Source organism: Equus asinus, chromosome 21 (assembly GCF_041296235.1).
Source record: "Equus asinus isolate D_3611 breed Donkey chromosome 21, EquAss-T2T_v2, whole genome shotgun sequence".
Taxonomy (NCBI): Eukaryota; Metazoa; Chordata; class Mammalia; order Perissodactyla; family Equidae; genus Equus; species Equus asinus.
Genome location: NC_091810.1, coordinates 72,647,628 through 72,670,803, shown reverse-complemented (window position 1 = coordinate 72,670,803; position 23,176 = coordinate 72,647,628). Strand labels below are relative to the sequence as shown.

Sequence of the window (23,176 nt, the reverse complement as noted above, 5' to 3'; positions counted from 1 at the left end):
CTATATACTTAATAGACTAACTCCTGATTGATAGTCACTGAAGGGGCATTAGAAATGTCACATGTTCTTTGTGCTACTAGAGAATCTCAAAACAAACAAAGTTTAGGGGTTAGACTTGATGACCTTTATGAAAACTTGTGATTCTGAAATTTGATGAGCAATATCTCAGAATTCCCTGGATTAATGAGAACCATTGCTCTTCATGGAAGTATCTATGCAAAATACAAAAGTCTAAAGCTTTGTTAGGCTTTAATTCAAGAACAAAAACACAAAACTGGTTGCGCCATTTTAAAAATACTTATCTTTGATATAAAAAGTACTCTGTAAAGAAAAAAGTAAATAAAAAGATTAATCAAGTATGTTCTCTCAATGAGCATGTCGTTTCGTAATAGGAAAAGGTAAATATAGATAAAAATTATATTTTAACAAGAATATGATAGGGTAGTTAGAAAGGTATGGATTCTTATGGGACTTCATAGGTAGAAGGAAGAAGAGAAAAAGAACATAGTTTGAAGAGAGAAATTTAGAAGAACATTATAAGAAACAAAGATGGAAAAACAAGATGTGCCTCCAGTGGAGAATATTGCAGGTGACCAATAGAAGAGAAGTTTGGAAAGGTAGGTTGTGGTCAAACCAGGGACACCCAAGAGATTCAGCATAAAGGTACTTTGCAGGTGTCTGAATGGGTAAGTGCTGTGATCTACGCACTGTGGAGTATAAATGGACAGTCGAATGAAGGATATGGTTGTCAAGGGGCAAGAATGTAGGCAGTCGGATTTTCATGGAGGCTAGTGCAACTGTATGGGCCAGACACAGGCCTAAGGCCAGGACATGGGTAGTAACCATGTGTGCAGGAGTTAAACTTGTATTCTGGGAATGTGAGCCAAGTGGATTCCAACAACTGACTAGACGTGCAGATGGAGAGAGCAAGAAGAGGCAAAGACAACTAGGTTTCAAGACTGTGAACTGCAGAACCAAAAATAAAACTAGAAAGGGCAGGATGGAGAGAAAGTTGGGACAAGCCATTGAAGTGAGGGACCATGGAAAATCAGGTTAGATTTTAGAGAACAAGCTAGAGATGTGGCATGCTGAGACATCTGAGCACAAGTGATAGTTGAAGCCGTGATGGAATGTTGTATTTTACTGCTACAAATACCTGCTTCCCCTCTCCAGAGGACATTATTCTTCCCTGTCCGTTACAATCAGGCTCGACCATGTGACTTGCCAATGAAAGTGAAAAGAGTGTTATCTGTCACTTCCATTAGAAAGTTTTAAAAGCTTCTGATTGATTCACAACCTTCCCTTTCCATCTTCCACAGAATTGGTAATGCCCAGCTAGCGACTGCTTCATTAACCTGGCCCTGGAGTTAAATTAACATGGAAAAAAGCCGACAGCTGATTTGTAGTGTGAGTGAGAAATAATTAGTTGTTATAAAGGCCACTAGGAGTTGCAAATTGTTTATTACTGCAGTATAATCTGGCCCAACCTGAAAGGCCATGGGAATGAATAAGATTGCCCAAAAAGGGAAAGTAAAGAAAGATCAGAGGATGACCTAGCATGAGACTTATTCCAACAATTCTGCATTGGTATTTCATAGGAAAAAAATGCCAAGTGAGTTACACTTGTCAAATTACTTTGAGCATAATTTCTTAATTTTTGTCATTACTCTTTTCTGTATAAAAAACTTGCATTAAAAAGAAAACTTGGGGGGGCCAGCCAAATGATGTAGTGTTTAAGTTCGTGCACTCTGCTTCAGCAGCCTGGGATTCACAGGTTCGGATCCTGGGCACAGATCTGGCACCACTCGTCAAGCCGTGCTGTGGTGGCATCCCACATAAAGTAGAGGAAAATTGGCACAGATGTTAGCTCAGCAACAATCTTCCTCAAGCAAAAAGAGGAAGGTTGGCAATAGTTGTTAGCTCAGGGCCAGTCTTCCTCACAAAAAATACCCCCAAAAAGTCCTTAGGGCCGGCCTTGTGGCATAGTGGTTAAGTTTGGTGTGCTCCACTTCAGCGGCCCAGGTTCGCAGCTTCAGATCCCAGGTGTGGACCTACACCACTTGTCATCCATTCTGTGGCGGCAACCAAAATAAAAAACAGAGGAAGACTGACACCAATGTTAGCCCAGAGCTAATATTATTCAGCAAAAGAAAAAAGAAAAAAACTTGCCAGATCAGACAAAGTTATTCTGGTTATCTTTGGAAATGTTTGCTTTATGAAATAATCTTAATAAATAGCAACCACCCTCAACAATTTTGAGCATTCGATATATTTTTTTAAAATATTACTTTTGTCTGTAAATTTTTCTTTGCATAAATTCACCAACCTACCACTCTTCATTAGATCACAAGAACTAAAATTATGTTTTGACGTTAGAGTGTCTTCTTGCTTAGTGATAGAGGAAGTGGGCTTTCTGGGAGCAGTTGGTGGTTGATCACTGATATTATCTATTGCTCACCACTCCAGCATGCAGACTGACATAAGTAAAGACAAAGAATTCTGAGATCATCAAGTTAGTTAGAGCTTACCCTGTAGGTCATTTAGACATATTTCTTAGCCCGAGGCAGCAATTAAAATCCATAACAAATGATTTAGGAATGTAAGAGGATTCTCTTTTTATCAGGTTGATTTGCAATGAAAATTCGTTATTTTATGAGTATTCTATTTCTTGTATTTTAGAGAATCTGAGAAAAACCTGTAAATTAATTTTCTAATACAAATCCCCACCACTTCTTGCCTTTTTCACTATTGTTGCCCAAGGCTCCCTTAAGGCTTTCACCTACCAAATCACTGTATACTTAGCATTTTTAAGAGCAATTAATTTTTATATAAATATAGTTGGATTATTTTTATTAAGAATGACAGGAGAATTAGTAAAATGTGATTTAATGCATCTATATCTTTTATGTATGGAGAAGTCCACAAATCACAGAACAACCTTGTGCACTGAGCAGAAAGGTTACAATGTTTTATTACTAAAAAATACACGATCTGTGATTCTAGAGCCTTATCGCCTTCTGCCTCCAAGTGCTGAACTGTCCTAGGAAACCAGTTCCGAGACCTATCTTGTTTTCAGGGTTGTCCTCCTCCCCCATCAGTATGAGGAGGAAGGCAATAATAAAACGGGCAAGTAACAGTTTTGAGAAAACTCCAAGTTGTCAGCATAGGTTGCTCTGATTTATATTGCAATAGAAATAGGATAAGAGTCTATGAAATGATAGGAGCTTTCTTGGGCTACTTCTCTTAGGTAGTTTTGTGGAAATCCTGGTTTAAGGATAGAATTTTATTTAAAACATCTGGCGAGTATGCTGGAGTCCTTAGACTTCCAACCTATATGACTCGTTTTCTTCAGGGGGTAGGCCCCCGTGGATTAGGAAAGCAACGTCCTTCCTGATGCTCATCAATTCCTTCCTTTGGCTTTAAGATATTTGTACTAACTTTATAGACTTTACTATCCCTTCTGTCCTTCTGGAATTTTCTCTAGCTCCAGGTTGAAAGGACATTTCACCATTCCAACCATTAGGTAAGTTCTGGTATCTCTACCGGGAATCTGTTTATTTCATGTAGTTTCTCTCCCACAGCCCATCCAAAACTTGTTTCCATTCAACATCTAAAAGGACAGAGCCGTGATGACTGCCACAGTCTCCCTTCTAGTCTCTAAGTTGAGGGATGGAGGTATGTATTCAGAACTCACATATGCCACAGAGACAACACACTTGGCAGCCTTTTCTAACCCAGGTTACCAGCTCTACCCACCATGCACATATATATTTTTAAATGGCATGCATTCTCAATGTAACAGGGATTTTTTTTGCATTTTTAAAGAGGAGTCAAGGTAACCCAAATAGTCGCTATTGATGAAAATATGTAGTAGAAGAAAAGTTTGGGGACAAGCAAAAAATTTATGTCAAACTCTTTACACCAGACTTATTTCTTTGTTCTTCCTACCTACTATCTTTTTGCAAACAAAATATATTTCTTTATGGCAAATATGGCTTTAGGGATCCCAATTTGTGCCCCAATATCTGGGAGCATAAATTACTCTCACCTATTTCATTACTGCTCATTCCCTTACAGTCCCCCAAATAAGGCAGCAAGTTTTCAATTAATAGAGAAAAGATTAATGCTTTCCCTTTAAGGTTTTACAACTAAATTAATAAGATAGCATAACTCAGCTCTTGCTCTGGATATGAAAGAAGTGAACATCACAGGCACTGTTTTGTTCCTTTAGTATGTTGTGACACAAAATTGGATGCATCAGAGAACCAAGGGAGTGAGAGAAAATGCAGCCATCCAACAGAAATTTAACTCAGCACCCACCATGCCAGACCAGGTGCCAGGATACAAAGATGACAGAGGCACTCAGCCTCAGAGAGTACACAGCGTTCTCAGGGAGGGGCATTATGCGTGTACCAATAACACCTAGGTAAAGGACATAAAATGTGTCACGAGAACTCCGACAGAACATCCTTATCCCTTACAGATAGACATGAGAGCAAGCCTTTCTCCAGATCCTTTGAGCCATATAAGGATCTAATGGATGCGACCATGTGCAGTAAAGTTGCTTTATTTTGTTCTACTTGTTCTTGCAGAATTTTATATTTTCATTAGTCACGGCCAGAAGATTTTGTTCTAGTTAAGACATTACCATCGATGATAATATAAATGCTTCCTGACCATTGCCATTTGTAGGGACTGGAAAAAAAGTGACATGTACCAGCACCTGTGTTCTTGAAAGTGATTTTTAAAGGTACCTCCATGAATCACACGGGACTTCCTTTCTTGTAAATTTTGAGGACCAGGGTCTTATATTTAAAACTGCCAGCTTAAGGAAACTTCACTGGCTTCCCCTACCATGAATAAACTGGTTGTTTGCAGGAGCTATCCCAAGAGGCCATTCAGAGGCCATTATTTCACTATGAAGACTCTGTTAAAAAGAATAATCGGTATCAATAACACTTACCTGTGTATGCAGCGGGAAGGTTACCCAGCCATAACAAGCCCAGGATCACACAGCCACTACTTAAAACAATGCAACGTTTGGGATTTATGAGACTAGGGCCTGTCAGTAATAATGCTCTTACTGGGGCCTTCTCGATTCATTTGGCATACTTTGCTGTGTCCTCACAGTTAAATCAAACCTGCCATGCAGTTAAAGGCTAAGGTGCTGCATCCAAGATGCAAAGGATGCACACTGAAAAGGTTGGCTTCTCCAAAAGGGTTATTGGGGGCATGGCTTCAAATGCCTTTATGACTCTTGTGTTCCTCTAAAACAGCCACAGGACTGTTTCAAATGCAAAATCTGCAATTTAACTAGTGATTATCTTCATCTCTTAAGGGCATAGGAAAAATGAGGGAAAACAATTACCATTACACAGAAAGATGGATCAAGCATGAATCAATGTGGCAGGAACATAAGGAAAGAGACATGGGGTTAGACGAGGGAAGGAACTCCCAAACAACAATGATGACAACGACAACAACAACAAAGATCATCGCTTAACCTGTTTTGTCAGAGCTGGTATTGATGGTATTGGTAGTGATGGAGGTGAAGGCAGTCTTTGCGCTGTCCTTGGCAGTTACAGATTTCTGCTTATTTTTCATGGCTTCCAGTGCTTTGAGCTTCTTGGCATGTTTCGTGCCTTTGTAGTGGGCCGCAGCCTGGCTCTACAAAGGAGAACAAAATGAACCATGCAATCAGGCTCATTTCTAAACTGGCATTCTCTGTATTACTGCAAATACAGACTCCCTTTCAATAATAGGTACCATTCAACCTAATTCTGGCATGGCCAAACAGTAGGGTTCTATTGAGAATGATGCTGGAAAGCAATGGGAATCAAGTTCTGAAACCTCTGGATGGAAGGAGTAAATATTCTATTAGGCTTCTCATATGAGAAATGTAACTGAACACTAACACATCAACAACATTTTCTTTGTGTAGTGGAAAAAAAAATAAGAATGTACACCGGTATTGCCTTTGTTCCGCCACAGAAGATGGTGGGCTCCCCAGGATTAACAAGGGCCCTGGAAAAGAGGAGCTCTCACCTTCTTGGTTTGGGAAATGTGTTTTCTCTTTCTACAGCGTGTCTTATTAAAACAGTACCTGACAGATGTCTACGAGGAAGAGTTCACCTGTAACAAGAGAAGTGGGCAGCCTGGAGACTGAGATGGAAGCTTGAGTTCAAAAGCAAAAGCACTGCCTAAGTCCAAATGGAGTGCACGGAAACTGGGCAATTTTCTGATTCTTTCTTTCTCCTTGCTTCCTGCAGAGTAGTCTGAGAAATTCAAGGCAGTGGCATGCTTTCAACATGTGGGTCTTTCATGCCCTGCTCCATTGTCAGGAGGCTCCAGTGTGTTTTGACTACCTAACGGGGCCAAGGCGGTTCTTTCACTTGTGCCTTCTGAGATATTTTTAAACAGTAATATACATTTTCCCAAGTTCATATTTTATTAACACTATTTTTTTTGGTTACTGGAGATACACATTGAGATAGAAAATCATCTTAAAGAAATCTATATTTATTAATATTTATTTATTGGGAAAAAAAGCCTTTGTGGCTTGGAATGGGGTGGGAGTGGGCCGGGAGATTCTTAAATCAGAAGGTTTCCCAGCTCAAATCATTTAAAAATGTTACATCACAAAGAAGAAATCTCAGTGGAGGACTATGCCTGCTAGACTCCCCATCACTTCCCATGGCTTATTTAAACTCCATGCTCCAGTTTGCCAAAAAAATAATAATGACTGTCTTCTTCATCACAGCTGTGGAGGTAGGGTGTTGCAGTATAATTTTTTTTAAATAAATGGATAAATAAATAATCCACCCTTCATTTGCATCATTCTGACAAGTATCCTCAAAAGACTAGGTACCCTTATTGAAAGAACACTGGACAAGAAAATTATATAATAGAAACAGTTTGAACAGAGAGGACACTCATGCATCAGTTACAAGTTTTCCAACAACACATAACATCAAGACATAGTATGAGCCAAAATATGAAGTAAAGACTTGCTAGAGTTAATTGAAGAACCAGTGACACATTGGATTGGTTTCATCCTACACAGAGAATGCTACTTTGATGGACAGAGTCATGTCCCTTTGTTTTCCTGCCTAGTTCTCCTTTTTAATAAATCAGTCCTTTGGCTATATCTTTTGAGGGCAAGATGCTGTATTCAATTAAATCCACAATATCGTTGGCCATCTTCTTTAGGCAGTTGGCAACATACTTTCCCTGAAAGCAAAGGTCCTCCATTCTCTCTGTCAGCATTCCTACCCCTGACGTGGAAGAGAATGGCTCACATATAATACATATTAAAAGACAGGATTTGGATTAAAAGTGATCTCTTCACTTATCCCTCCAAAATATGCATTTTGGGGTTCCTAGCAAATCGGAAATCTCAGTAGTATTTCAATTCAGACAAAACTTTGTTTTAATACACCATAAAACCAGGTGAATGTCACTATTTTGGATAGTAAGCAACTTATTCCAAAAAACTCTGCAAGTTAGTAGAGGATTTATACCTTAAAAATACTCTCTGCATAGGTACAGCTAGGCCAACGCTTCCAACAAGTCAAATGGCTCAGGGAGTTGTGGGGAGAAGGGGTGATAAAGTGGCCAGTAGTTGGTGGGCTCCCAACTGAGACATCTGATATACTAAAAAGCAAAACAATAAAAAATGCATACTCACTTGTTCATTGAATAACAGTCCCAAAGCACCTTGATAATAATCTTAACTAAAAATTATCTGATTAACGGGGCCAGCCCGGTGGCATAATGGTGAAGTTCACGTGCTCTGCTTCAGCAGCCCGAGGTTTGCAGGTTCAGACCCCAGGCACAGACCTAGCACCACTCATCAAGCCACGCTGTGGCGGCTTCGCACATAAAATAGAGGAAGATTGGCACAGATGTTAGCTCAGCAACAATCTTCCTCAAGCAAAAAGATGAAGATTGGCAATGGATGTTAACTCAGGGCCAATCTTCCTCATACACACAAAAAATTATCTGATTAAAAAAAGGCGATTAAACCTCCCCAAAATTTGAAAACAACATCAATGATATGAAAGTCCAAAATGCTATGGAGAGACCAAGATACGTAGAATTTAGGGGAAGTGATGGAATATAGTGGGGGTGATAGCACAGGAGGAGATCAGTGTGATTATATGTGTTGGGGGTAGAAGTGGACATACAAGTTGGAAACTGAATGTAGACAGATAACCCTTCTGGATATTTTAAATTTTCTTTGTCATCGACCTTTATTTAATGTTCATAGAATTTACTAGACTGCTCTTGGGCTATACTAATACTAATTTTTCTAGTCTATGGTATTGACCCCATAACTCTTGGCCCACCTTGATACAAGTGTGTTGTATAAAGGTGTGCTCCTTGTGTAAAGAAAACCCAGCCAGCTCTCCTTAACTCTTTAGGCCACTTCACTGGACTAGATAGATCATTCAGCCACATCTGATCTTTCTGTGACTGCAGACAAGGCTGTGGCCTAAGAAAGAATCCTGCTGGGAGATTTTTAAGAAGCGGCAGTTGGCCAGAGATGTCTCTTTGGGCTTCTTCTGCTTTTCCTTTGGGCAGAAGCACTGGCTGTAGCACAACACCCATATTCCCTCCAAGGCTGTTTGCTCCTATTTATTAGCCAGTCTCTGAGTCAAGTCATTCCCAGAAGCCTGGGAACCATCAGACACAAGCAAATAGTTATTTTTCATAGGAACGATTTCAAGGTAAAGTGAGTGTACTACTTCATGATAGCACATTTCAGAATTCTGTATTTTAAAACGAAAACAGAATCAGATGATCAGAGTTCACATAGAAGCGAGCAGAACAATTGGGCTTTGACAAATTACTTTGAAATAATAAGTGGAATATCAGGGTATTGTGTAATAAAAATCACAACCACCAACCTTGAAATAACACCTGACACCATGAAATCTAACAAGTGTCATCCCAGAGACAAGTGCTGACATTAAAGATATGCACACACATTCCTGTAGAATAAAATGATGCCACTTTAAATGTTATTGCTACATCCTAGTCATCAGTAGCCAGACTTTTCAACCTTCAAGTTTTATCTTCAGTATTTCAAAATGGCTTCTGGTTTAGATGCAACTGAAGCTCCAAAATAGATAAAAAACATTGTTAAGGGGCCAGCCCCGTGGCTGAGTGGTTAAGTTCAACATGCTTCCACAGCCTGGGTTTACAGGTTCAGATCCCAGGTGTGGACCTACTCCACTCATCAGTCATGCTGTGGAGGCCTCCCACATATAAAAAATAGAGGAAGAGTGGCACAGATGTTAGCTCAGGGCTATCTTCCTCAAGTGAAAAAAGAGGAGGCTTGGGAACGGATGTTAACTCAGGGTGAATGTTCCTCGCCCAAAAAATAAAATAAAATTGTTAAATGGCTAATATGCAGGAGAGGAGTTTCATCTTTTTGAAACACACACACATATTTATTTTACTTATCTAAGTAAGAGGCTTCTTTATAAATCATTATTATCCTGTAAAACTCACAGGAAATTTAATATTCATGCATCATTTTATTCCATTAGCACCAATGCCTTGTACACTTTTATTCTACATCTCTCTTATATAAGGTGTATTAATATGCTTTTTAGAAACGAAGAAGTTTATTGTAAGCATACATATCTGGTTACCATAACCAATTAATTTTCATGAACATAAGTGATTTTAAAAGCAATCATGTGGTCTTTGTTAGATTATGATATCATGTAATTTTACCACATATTAAATTTTATTAAAATAAAATTAACATTATCATATTAAAATGTAACATCAAAAAAAGGAAGAGTGGTTATTAAAGAAGTTGCCCTCCTCTTTAGGGAGGGGAGAGATGATACTTAAGCCAAAGGAATTCTTCTTTTTAAGAAATTATCTGAGTTTTAAAATCTTAGCTTAGACAGTTGTTTTGGAGACAAAGAAAAAAATAAAATGATAGAACATGATTTAGTATCATACACTCTAAAATCCTCACGTTAAATCTATATTTTGAGAACTATTAAAAAAATTGTCCCAGGAAAAGTTTAAAATTTTGATTTATCTACGTGCAGTTGTTTTTATGTTGCATACACTCACTCAGGTCTAATACTGAGGCAGTGTGCACAGGCTCAGTCCATACAGGTTAAGATCAGTATGTATTTTAATTGTTCAGTGACTTAAGTATTTTGAATATCACTTTTGTATACACCAATAGAAGATTTCCAAGTTTTTATTCTATCTTAATTCTTTTATTATCAACTCTCAGCTTCATTGAACATTCATATAAAAACCTAGAGTGTGCGCCCCAGACCAACAGCAGCAGCACCAGCCAGGCAGCTTGTTAAAAATGCAAATTCCCAACCTCCATCCCAGAGCTACTGAGTCAGAAACTATGGAGATGGGGCTTAGCAATCCGTGATTTACAAACTCTCCAGGTGATTCTGATGCATACTACTTCAGAACCACTCACCTTAAATATTTGTGCATTTTCTCCAAAGGTGGCCCCTTCTTGTATAACTAGCCAAAGTCTCGGTTTTTTAAGATTAATGTATAGTCATTTGAAGATCGAACACATACATGTCTGAATATGAGCAATGTGTATCACCTAAGAAAAATCATCAAAAGTTTCTTTCCTTAAAAACAAGTAAGAAGAAGAAGTAAAAAATAACTCAGATACATATGTAATTGGGGAACTTCTGTCCAAGAGGGATGAATGCAAAATAGCTAATCAATCTCGGAAATCTCCATACAATTCTAAAGCCCACATAAATGCTTTCCAAGTCCTTGTGATTTTCTTTTTCCAGTTTTTACCTTTTCTCTCCAAGCTAATTACTGTTGCAGCATGAGCCTCTGACCTCATTATTTTTACCTCTGTATTGAATGCTTTGCCATGATCCATTTTGCAGGGGCTGGGGGAATCCCTAACTCCATGAAAAAGTAAGCAAAAACCAAGCCTTGTGTCACAACTCCTAAAACTTCACTATAACAAGCATCTAACTCTCTGTTTTATTTGCATTAAACTGAGTTAGTGTTAGTCATATCTAGGTTGCATCATTATGTACTTAGAGCTCTTTTACTGAGGGAAACTTCTAGCAAGCAGGCAAATAAAAACCACTCCGGTATGCCAAGAAGAGTGCCTTCTCTGTGACTCCACATAACAAAATATTTGAAGAAGAAAGATAGAATAATTCATTGTTTTACATTTTCCTAATTGCTGTGAATACATGTACCTTTCAAAGTCCCTCACACAATGGAGAAAATGACGGGATATAGATATTTCTCTCTCTTAATTACATGTCTCATAAAGAATATTTAATAATTTAACTTGTGATTGTGTAGTTAAAATGTAAGTAGATGACTACATTATGAATAAAAAGGAAAATTCACTTGCATTGAGTCCCAAAGTGAAAAACATGATTCAATTAAGAGTGTTCTCTCTGAGCCGGAATGATTGATGCTTTACCTTCAATGTGTTCCTGTCTTCTGCACTCTTCAATACAGAAATGAATAGTAATAGTCATGGGAATAGAAAAATAGAAGACAAAAAACATAATAGCACAAGAGTAGAATGATTTTTATACACTACCACTACTCACTGAAAAATATTCTAAATAAACATAAAGAAAAGGAAGAGAGGCATGTCACAATTTCTCAGCTACATTGAATAACTCTAACTTTTATTTCATAAGCAAAGAAAATACCTCGTCACTAAGTACTTACGTGGTTGTGAAAAAATAATCTACATGGACTCACTTATTTTTTCCAAGCTTCTCAACTCATTTACAAACTCCACGATTTTTAAATATTAAGTATTTAATGTTTTCAAGTACTTAATGTGAATGATAAAATGGACAGTACTTATTCGGGTGAGAGTAGCTAATTTCAGAGGTTTTGCTTGGTTCCTGTTGTGAAACCACTGTTTTTATATATTTGAAACCTGAACAGCTGTCCCATTGACCTCTACCGCTGGTGGGACCCTGACTGGGGAACATTGGCTAACAGTGGGCTCTGGAAGCTGGTACACGTGGTCTAATTGAGCCAAAAGGAACACTTGGCTCTGGCTAAGTTTGCTCAATATTTTGGGGAGCTTTTTGTAAGCCACAGACCTCAAAGAGTTTTAACTCTAGTGATAGAATCACAAAAATGTTTTGTATGGAACTGAGAGGAATCAGAAAAATCACTTTGTCTAACTACTCAACCAGCGTACAATCCCTTCACAATGCCCATAGCTTAACACTTGGCTCAGTGTATGATTGTCATGTACCATTTAAAAGTGTGGGGGGAATTAGAAATGTTGAATCTAACATCTGAGGGTCAAGCTCTCATAGGTGTTGGTATCAATAGCAGAGAAAAAGTCTTCATTTCGTGGCATGATGTGCATGCTTCCTCTAAGTAACCCCCAACTTCCTCCTTCAGGCAACTTCCTGTCCCCAGCTCTACCTCCGCCAACCCAGTCACAGTCACGGTGTCTGCTCTCTAGCAAGAATAACGCCTTGCAGTGTAAAGGAGAGATAGCTCTCCCTTTTACTCTCTTAAGGAAAATACCGCAAGAAGAAATGATTTTCCAGCCTTTGTATGACTAGTTCCCTCTGCCTAGAGCACCCTTATTTGTCTGGCAGATGTTTATTCATCACGTGCCACCTCCTCCATGTAGTCTTGGGTATGCCTGCAATATAGCACTTATGTCATTCCCATAAGAAAGGTCAAATGTCTGTTTCTTCTCCAGAGAGAGAGAAAGACCTGATGTTACTCATCATTCTGTTCCTAGGATCTAGTATAGATCTCTAAATAGGTGCCTATTAAATGCATGTTGAATTAATTTCACATTTTGATTTTAAAATGGAAATATGCATATGGTGTCTCAATGGATTTTGTATGTGAATAGGGTTCAACTTAATTCTCTGCCATTCTTTGGCACTTTGCCTTATCTGTTGAACACACTTCAGGGAATTTTTATGGCACTTAATGCTGGAAAAGCATCTGGCACAAACACAAACTATTATTTTTTCTCTGGGAGAAGCTTATCATCAACTGCAAATTAGGCTATTTATGGGAGCTCTCTTTGCATGGGATGTAGCAAAGGAATAATATGGAGATTGCTTCACTTTTTAAAAATTTTGATGAATAACTAACAAGTTTTTTTTAAATCTGGGAAATGCAATGAATAATTCCAATGACGACTCTGCATTTTGATTTATCTAAAAGATGAAATTCTGTTAAATACACATAAGAAATTTTCAGTTCTCAGAGAATGCTATTTCTCTGTTAACACCATTTTTAAACTTTCAAAATGGAACACTTTATGCTCGAAAACAATATAAAGAAATTAATTACGACATCATTAACCCATTTTCCTCCCTACAAATTCACATAATATATACCCTGTATTTGCTGAAGAAGAGCACCTTCCATTAGGGGAAGACGATTACATTTCCTACTTCTCCAGAAATCAAGGAAGTGCTTGCCTCCATGGTTTTGTAGCATTTCTAATCTCTAATTCATAAATCTGAGAAGTATTCTGATTGCTCCTTTAATGAACATGCCCCAAAGATCACCTCTAAAATATGCAACTGTTAACAAGATTCGTCGGGTCCACAAAACAAGGGTTTATATTTGAGCCAGATGTTTTGCCAGTGTTAAGCACCTTAACAGTCTTCTGAAGCGTTTTGGGTACAGTGGGAAAAGATGGAGAATGAGACCACAAACAACTTCAAGAACTGAGACTCTTAGAGGCGGAATCCACCCATATTCCAGTCCTTCCACTGTTCATTCATTTACAACGGAGTCACTGAACTGAGGCCAGAATGCTGTTGTAGTTATAGGACAGAGCGGAGAACAACTCAGACTGATATAAACTGCATCAACAAATCTTCTTTATAGAAAAATACCATAGGCAAAGTGAAAAGACTTGAAAAAGTACAAAAACTATTTGCAGGTCCTGTTGCAAAGGGGTTAAACTCCATGTTACATAAAGAATATCTAAAAAATCAGGAGGCAAACACACTAGCCATAAGAAAAATTGGCAAAGCCTTCACCCAATTCAATGAGATAAATTATGCCAAAGTACCTAAGGCTTCTTAGAATAGAATAAGGTTCAATAATGAGAACAAATGCTTATTTTTGGTCAAAATAAAGGAAAACTAATGTTCATCTGCATAAATCAATTTGATGCCTATGTTAGAACTCTGGAAATACACAGAAATTGTGAACAAATTGTGCTTTTGTGGAAGTTAAGGGTTTAAGAAAAAAGAAAAGAAATAAGAGAAGCTCGGCTGACGTGACTGACTCCACCTTAGGACACCCCTTTAACCAAAGCCATGTAAAGTGGGACTTTTTCTGGGGAAAATCTGGGAAAATTACCCATCTTCTCAAATAATGGTCTTTTCCTGGACTTAGGCAAATACTTGGCAGGTAGAAAAAAGTGCTTGTTTTTGTTATTTTTAACTTTCATATAACCAAAGTTGAAGAAAGAAATGGCTTTGGCCTCAGATAAACTTTTAGAGGAAGGGTGAGTGTGAAGAGACAGTGGCAATGACTCTAGAAGCTGAGTTACCTGGACATGTATAAATGCCTGATTTCTTGTTAGGCCAAAATTTCTTCCCATTGCATAAGAAAAAAAAAAAACAACCGTTTATGTTTCCTGACTAACCATGGTGTAGATGAGTTGAGTTAGGAAAAAGGAGTTCTAATCCCATGAGTTTAGTCTTTAGAGAGAACTCCCATGAACAGTCACGTGCTAACAGCACAGTATCCTCCAAGAGTATTCAGTCGTCTTTGAGAGAATTTTGGCCAGAGGGTTTTTTTCCTCAGTGACACTTAGAGGAAGAGTTCAGTGTGTCATAAATGCATTAAAGAGACCCTGCTGTTCCTTTCCAAGTGGATGGTTGAGTGAGGCATTTATGCTCATCTGTGCCAGGTAGTGTGATAAAGGCTTTAAATGAATATTCTCAATTATTCCTTACAAAGACCTATGAGGGAATTACAATTATCAAGGGCATTTTATAGATGATGAGACTGAGACTCAGCTAGAGCAACTCAATCACATATTAAAGGAAAAATAGGGTAGGTACTCAAGTCTGTCTGACTCCAAAGACCACACTTATGGCTCCTCTTCTCAATCCAAGAAGGAGTGGACAATGGAAAACACCCCTACTAAGTGACTTCATAGTTGCTCACCTTACAGAGGACATCAGTAAGACTAAATAGTGCATAGATATTATTCTCATTAATAAGAAATTATTGTTGATTTCTGTGGTCACTAATTCATATAATTTCACTCATAGTCTATCTCAGGCCTATGCTTTAGATAGTAGTATTAGCATCATTCCATCTGAGGGTCTGCCTCATTCAGTTCTTTCAATACCAACTCCAATAATCTAATGCTGACGTGCTAAACAAAGGGTGGCACACTATGTGATGTTTGTTTATATCCCAAAATATGAAGCCTTCAGGCATCAGGAAGTATCACCAGGCATGAGTCAGCTCTTGCACAGAGAACCTTGTGGGTCATTTAAGGATTATGTTCTTTACTCTCTGCTCAGATGGAAGGCTGCTCAAAGTTTTTAAGAAATACAGAAACAGAAACATGTTTGCGTTTTTATGAGATCACTCTGGAAGGAGCAAAGAGGCTGGATGGGAGGAGGACGGCAAGAGTGGGGAAGGAGCAGAGGGTTGAATTATTATTGTAGTGGTCCAAGGAAGAAGTGGCTACAGCTAAAAATTCCATGATGACAGTAAAAGCAGAGAGAGAAGAGTGCACACATTTGATGAGTATTTGAGTTAATAATGTCAAGAAGTAATGGTGAATTTTGAGGTGTGGTCTCAAAGATGCCTCACAGGGTTCTACTTCTTGCAAACACATGATTGAGTTTCCAGTTCCTAGAATTGTTGATATTCAAAGAGGTCCAAATGTTTAGGGGAAGAGCATGAGTTGGGTCGGGATACGTTGAGTCTGAGCAGCCTTTAAAGCGTCTAAGTAAAACATGGGCTCTGCAATTACCTGTGTGGTCTGGAGCTTGGAGATGAAATCTAGGCCATAGCTAAATTGGGGAGTTATCAGCAACAGATGGTAACCAACGCCACTGGGAAATACCATTTGAGAGGCAAATAGATTTTTTCCTGTTTAACCACTGAAACACAATTCTTAATCAGCTGCAACATTCGAATGAATGAACTAGGACTCCAACTGACAGTGTATGGGATAACACATTTCCAAATTCTTCATTGAGCTAAAGTATGCTTCAGCACTTAGCTTTAAAAAAAAGCCTTTTCTTAAACAGCTTAAAATCTTCAAGCTTTAGCCACAGAATGAATCATTCCCTTTTCATCTTCACACCAAAATAAGTAACTAGGAAGAAAAGACACATTTCTCTATGCTATATAGAATCTTGTATCTCAGCATTTGATCTCTAGAGGCTAGATTCATCAGGATTAAAGTTCTCTTACAAGAGCAGCAAAATGGCTCTTGAAGGCTACGATGAGGTGGCCTCCAAACCTGGCAGGAGGTTGTTCTCTCAGTTAAAATTGTAGTGGAGAGAATTAGTCATTTATGGGAACCTTATTAAAGGGTAGGTCAAAGCAACAAGGCAGGATGGGAGTACTAATCAAGGGCTGACGAAACGTAAAAGAGAGCTGTGCTTAATGAATATTATTAACATGTCTGAAGTAGACTGTCTTAGTTGAATAGGTTTCATCCTGGCATCCAGGAAAAGGGAATTTAAAGATTAACTTCATATAGATTTCTTTCTCTTCCATGGATAAATACAGGAGAAAAAAAAGAACCCTAAGGCTGTCTCTATCTATTACGAACAAAGGAGAAAAGGTTTGTTTTGTAAATCATATTTTTAAAAGAATTCATAAATGTAACATTTAAAAGTCTGAATAATGACAAAATTTAAGCACTCTCTGGCTTTTACATGTGAAGAAAGAAAAAGCTGCAACTCAGTGAGATTACTAAAACTAAGATTCTGGTATATATTTTTTCAATATTTTAAAATGTTAATTTTCAACTTTTAAACAGACCTTTAATTTTTTTTTTGAGGAAGATTAGTGATGAGCTAACTACTACTTGTCCTCCTATTTTTGCTGAGGAAGCCTGGCCCTGAGCTAACATCTGTGCCCATCTTCCTCTGCTTTATATGTGGGACGCCTAGCACAGCATGGTGTGCCAAGTGGTGCCATGTCCGCATCCGGTATCCGAACCGGCGAACCCCGGGCCGCCGAGAATGGGAATGTGCGAACTTAACCGCTGTGCCACCGGGCCAGCCTCCAGACCTTTAATTTTAATGCCTTAGGGCATGGTGCAAAACAGGGACTGTGTTTGACATGTTTTTCCAAAAGTATTTATGATTAGCACTAAAAAAAAGCCAAAAAGTTTTCTTTAAGTATTATTAAAACCTTGATTTTGTAAATATCAAGAAATTTCTAACCATTGGATTTTCTATGATATTATCTCAATCTCTAAGTTGTTTGAATTTTCAGTCAAAGCAAATTAACAAAATTAACATCTATATTTTCATGACAAGTTGGGATATTTTGGATCTACTCTTAAATATAGGCGTTGTCTAAGGGATGCTTGTTAAGATCACCGCTTCCACTGCTTAAATCAGCAAGTGATTCCCCCTTGGGCATATATTAACAATTTACTTTTTGCAGACAAGTGCACAAATACGATTAGCTTCTGCAAATTGCTCTTTATTCTGTTACTGGTAAGTAATTTTTATATTATTACAGTGTAAACAGATGCTATTTTCCACTACATATTCAGCTGTAATGGGATAATTTAATGTGTTAAAACAACAAAAGAACTTCAAGAATGATTCAGTGATTCAAGCTGCATGGAAACCAAGAGAAAAATCACGCATTAAGTTGGAAAAATCACTCCAAAATTTACTTTTCAGTAAGGAGTTGTGGAGCCCGTTCTTTGAGGCTGTTGATTCGAAGTTGTTTTCACCATTGCAGAGTGAGTCCTGCAAACGACATTCCACGTGGAAGACTTCCGCAGGTTCCTCCACTCATTGTGCTCCCATTTCTTGATAGTAGCACTGTTAGTGTCACCCCTTCAGGCTAAAGGTTAAATGTATTTAATTGTTTATTTATCTGTTCATTTAAATATTTATGTATTCAACAAATGTTTATGCGTGGGGCATTCCAATATAGAGACAGGCATTGCAGGGAATGGAGCAGGAAAAGGAGATGAAGAAGATGCAGCAATGGAAACAGGATAAAAATCTGAGGAATCTGGTATCAGGGAAGCCAAGAGAGAGAACAGCTTCCAGAAGGAAGCAGTTATCACTATTGACTGCTGCTGCTGTGTAAGGTAAAAGAAGAGCATAGAAGTGTCCCACGGATTGTGCAACATGTATATTGTTTGTGATTGTGATCCAGGACAGGATAATTTAATGCTTAATCAACTAACTGGAACGACAGATTTTGGAAACTTCTGGAATAAATGAAGGATCTGAATGCTTGGACATGGACTTGCCGATTCATGTGGCCTCCAGATGCAAACTTTATCCATCTGACACTATATTTTGAGCTGAGCACTATTACCTTATTTAATTCTACTAATACATGTTTCCATATTATGAGTGGATATCTGGAAACACACCTGCATTTTGATTAAACTATTTGTAAAAGCACAAAGATGAATTAATATTTTTAATAACATCAATGAGTTATCTTAAAATACTTTCACTTTTTTTAAGAAGTCCATAGAGCATTAAATCTTAAAAGTTTAAGTAAAGATAGGGAATAATGTAAAATGATCTATAAATAAATTATCCAGTATTAATCCTTTCAGACTTTCATGGATTTTTTTTCTATTAGTAGGTGCATAGTAGATGCTCAAAATCTACTCTTGAATGATAATTATATATTATACAAAAAATGAGATCACACTCTGTACCGTTACACAAAATACTTTAATCACGGTTAATATCTCTTCAACATTTCTACATTTGATCAAGATTGTTTGGTTCACATCCTCATGATGAGTGCCACTCTTAGGGAGAGGGGCTTTAGCTTGGTTCCGTAAGCAACAAGCTGGGAAACTGAAGGCACAGCTCCCAACTAGTCTCCTAACTTTATTCATAAACCAACATAAATCACACCTCCAGTATGAAATTTTCGCTATCCCTAAAGCAGAGCAATGGTATAAAAGGTTATAACCAGGTTATTAAGAAAAATGATTTATTAGTGACTTTGAAAGTAAATCATTAGATAAAGACTGAATAGGAGGCTAATCTTAATTATCCATAGAAATATTAACTTTAGGCTTTCTTCCATCGATTAGTAATTTAAATTGGCTACCCTCTGGTCTTCAATATTCTCAATGTCTGCAATGGCCATGACTTGCTAAATCACCAAAACCACATGAAGCAGAGCTGCCTGACAAGCAGAAATGCTCACTGCAGAAAGACAATGTAAAGAGAAATAAACATCTATGTTCTCTAAGGCTCTCTAGCTTAGGGTCTATTTGTTACAGTGGCTTAACGTCAACATAACTGATACAAATCCTTTCCAGAGATTTTCAGGTGAGGAACAAAGAACATACAGGTGTCCTAGTAATGATAATAGCAGCTACCGAATATTTGCTAACTAATATATTATATGTACTATTGAAGGGGCTTCATGTAAAGTTCATAGTTTCCCTCAAAATTAGATTTTCTTATATCCATTTCACAGGTAAGGAAACTGAGGTTCATAATGTTTAAGTTCCTTGCCCAAGGTCCATAAGGAGTAAGCCACAGAGGAAAGATTTGAAACCAGGGCTTCCTATCTCTAAAGCTCAAGAGCCTTCCACCACACTATGAAGAATTGTTCAAATATTTCTATCTTCAAAGCAGATATTTAGCAAAATGAAAAAACAGATCCAGTAAGGGAAGAAAAGACAAAGAAAGAAGTAGCTGTCTGATAGAGCCAATTGCCCACTATCTTCTCTGACCCTCTACCTTTTACCACGAAAACTAAACAGAATAATTTTTGTTGTCTTCTAGCTAGTTTCTGGGGCACAATGTCAGAGACTCATAGAAGAAGCTTATTTCTTCTTCTCTGGCACACAGTGAGCTACACTTCTTAAGTGGCTAGGTGACTCAGTGATAGACAATGAGGGTGAGTGGAAATGATCTGCAATATGTCCAGCCTTGGTTTACTAAAACTTCTGAAGGAGAGTTTTCCAGGTGCTTTCCCCTTCTGCCTGTTTGATGCAGACAAGCAAAGCCACTTTGGAAGCTACACATTAAAGAAGTTAAAACCATGAGATGGAAGGAAGGGTTGCATTCCTGAATGATGTGTCAGTGAATGAAAGATACATATTTTGGATATTACATTAGAAAAATTTAAATATCTATTGTTAGAGCCATTATACATCTTTTGATTCATTTACCCAACTCTAGTTACATTAACGAATGCATCTACCGTCTTACTATGATTTAAACCTAGATAAACATAGAGTTCCCCAGGCAAAGTAAAGAAGAGAGAGTGTGTAAGAAGATAGGCACACTTAAGTGCGCAAAATTTATTTTTTAGTTAATCTTTGTCTAAATGAAGCACTGGAGTGCCCTGAAAATCTACACGTCTCATGATTTTAAGAGAAGCAAGAATGCAACATACCTTTCTTTGGGTCCCTTTGGGTACTTCTTTGGATAGCCTGGAGTAAAGACATATCTAGGAGAGGTGCTTAACCACAGATCTGGACAGATCCAAATTGCCCTTTCTACATAACTCCTTGTCAGTTCTTACTAAATCTGCATTTTCCTGGTATGGTTGGCACACCCAGCTTCCCCAGATGCTTTACCTGAAACCAAAGGTGAAACCAGGACTGAAGGGTTTTCTGTCTTTCATCAAAGCCAGGTACTGTCTTCTTACCACAGTGCAATGGGATTTTAGCTTCTGATAGCCTATTTGACTTTGACAGAATAAATCAAAGGACCCTGCTCCCTCCTAAAGAGACTCGCAAATGATTGATGAAACTCCCTAAGATTTAATACCTTGCACTTCAAAAATAGATACTGCTTTTACTTCAGAAACCCTTCAAATCTAAAGCTTTTTATGTTTCTTCATTTTTCCTGGCTGTTCTTTCTCATGACACACTTAGAAAGCTTAAAAAAATAAAATAATTTACTCATGCCTTTAAAAAAAATCTCTCCAGGAGACAGAGACAGTCTTGATTCTTTTCTCAATATTACATAAATTTCATCTACAGATCTCAAGTCCCTTTGTAAATATTTATTCATTTTTCACTATCTTCAAGTGAAGAAGAGACATTGCCTTGCAATAGGTGTGTAAATGCAAAAAATGTGTGAATCTTTGGACAAATCTTAACCCAGAAGATCACGACCCCAGGTTTATGAGCTAAGCACTAGGCATAGTCTTATTCTAAGTAAAACAGAATGAAACTAAGTTTGGATTTAACAGTCTTGAGTTTAAATTTTGCCTTTCCACTTGTGGACTGTGTGACCTCAAGCAAGTTACTTTTCTCCAAAATTCAGTTTCTTCATTTGCAAAATTATTATAGGAAATGCTGTTTTTTACTTTGTGAAGATCAAATTAGAGAAGGAAAATTTCAGTGGAGTGAGCAAAGACTAAATTTACTGAGAAGTGCTGGAGTCTCCATCCTGGTCTTTGATTTACTTACCTTTTAGCACATTAGAACTTTTGTGGAAGGAATAGCTTTTTTTCTATCCAACTCTCAGACTCATCTCATTTGGGGAACCTCAAGTAACTGCCCCCAACCAGCTCTACGCTACTCTAATATGAGGAGAAAATAGTAGTAGTCTTAGTAAGGTAGAAAAAAAAAAGATGTTAAGAATGTTTTCATAATAACTTACAAGAGTTATGCTAAAATAGACTCTAGGCATGAGCAAAAAAGTTTGTTTTATGGGCATTTTATCCTAATGAACTTGAACATTCTAAGTTCCCTCCAGAGCCCAGAGGATGCAAGATCTAAATGGAATGGAAGGAGATGACTGAGAGTCAGCTCTGGGGGAAGTGCAGAGAGAACAACTTGCTGGGGTGTTAACAGACCAAGAGGACAATAACATAGGAAAGGAAGAAGAGATCAGGCAGGATAGAACCCCTGATTTACCAAGTAAATGGACTTAAGGACGACTTTAGCGACTGATGGATGACTAGTTAGAAGAGGTAAATAAACTTGTGAACATGCAGAGTCATCTAATATATGATTTCCTTACTGGCAAAAGGCTAGATCTTCCCAACTTAATACTATGGGCATAGCTATGTTCTTAAAAGCTCTTTCAAAGAGATCGCCGTTACTTGTATATAATACAGAACAAAAGAGCTGCTCAGCTCCAAGCTAGGGGTGGAAGAGGGTGGGAAAATGATCCTCAACTTCTTGGTCTTCCTTGCCACAGATGCTAGTTGATACTTCTTCAGACGGTTGCTGAGAACTTTCCTTGGGATCCTTAAGACTGAAGGGGAAGGGATGGAGAAAAGGGATGTTCTCAGAGGTACCTTTCAGTTAAAACGTTATATGTCACTGTCAGTACATTTTAAAGAAATAAGGAGCAAGATATGTAGTGTTCTAGAAACATTTCTTTTCTTCCTCAATATTTTAATCCTTGTTAAAGTTACTTGAAAAGACAAGTTTTAGATTTACTTTTTCCTTTTCATTTTTGGTGGGAAAATAAACAATGCTTTTTGTTGTTATTGTTTGGTTTTAATTAACTGCTGGCTTGACTCCATCACAGCCAGTTTCAACTCTCACTTTCTCATTTTCTCTATAACTCAGATCTGTGTCACATTTTCCAAGACCTTTCAAGAAAACAGGTAACAAAATCAGTTCAAACCGCCAAATGATTTATCTTCCCCTTTGTGGTGGCTACAGGGAAGCACTATATTTAATGAAATGCATGGGCTTTGTGGTCAGAAGACCTGGTTCCAATCCTAGCTCCACCCCTTGCTGGTACAGGGAATTTATAGTCTTTTTAAAGTTCGAGTTTCTCATTGGCAAAGTGGAAATAACAATCCATGATCATTTGTTCATTCATTCCTGCATTAAATGTTGTTAGAATCCATACCATATATTAAACTCTGTGCTAGATACTAGGGCTTTAGTGGTGAAAAAAACAGACTCAGTTCCTGTCCGTGGTGAGCTTGGCATCATAAGGATCAAAGGAGACAGTGAATTTTACAAACATTACGTTCTCAATACATG

General features: G+C 37.8%; 1 protein-coding gene across 3 annotated transcripts in view; it reads right to left on the bottom strand.

Moving 5' to 3' along the window:
* Positions 1-23,176, bottom strand: part of ZNF385D (zinc finger protein 385D) — an 806,057-nt gene that overhangs the window by 72,455 nt on the left and 710,426 nt on the right. For all 3 annotated transcript variants that reach the window (XM_070492980.1, XM_014829851.3, XM_070492981.1), the window contains one exon: positions 5,505-5,667. In XM_070492980.1, coding sequence (XP_070349081.1) covers positions 5,505-5,667 — 163 coding nt within the window. The remainder of the gene's footprint in view (positions 1-5,504; positions 5,668-23,176) is intronic.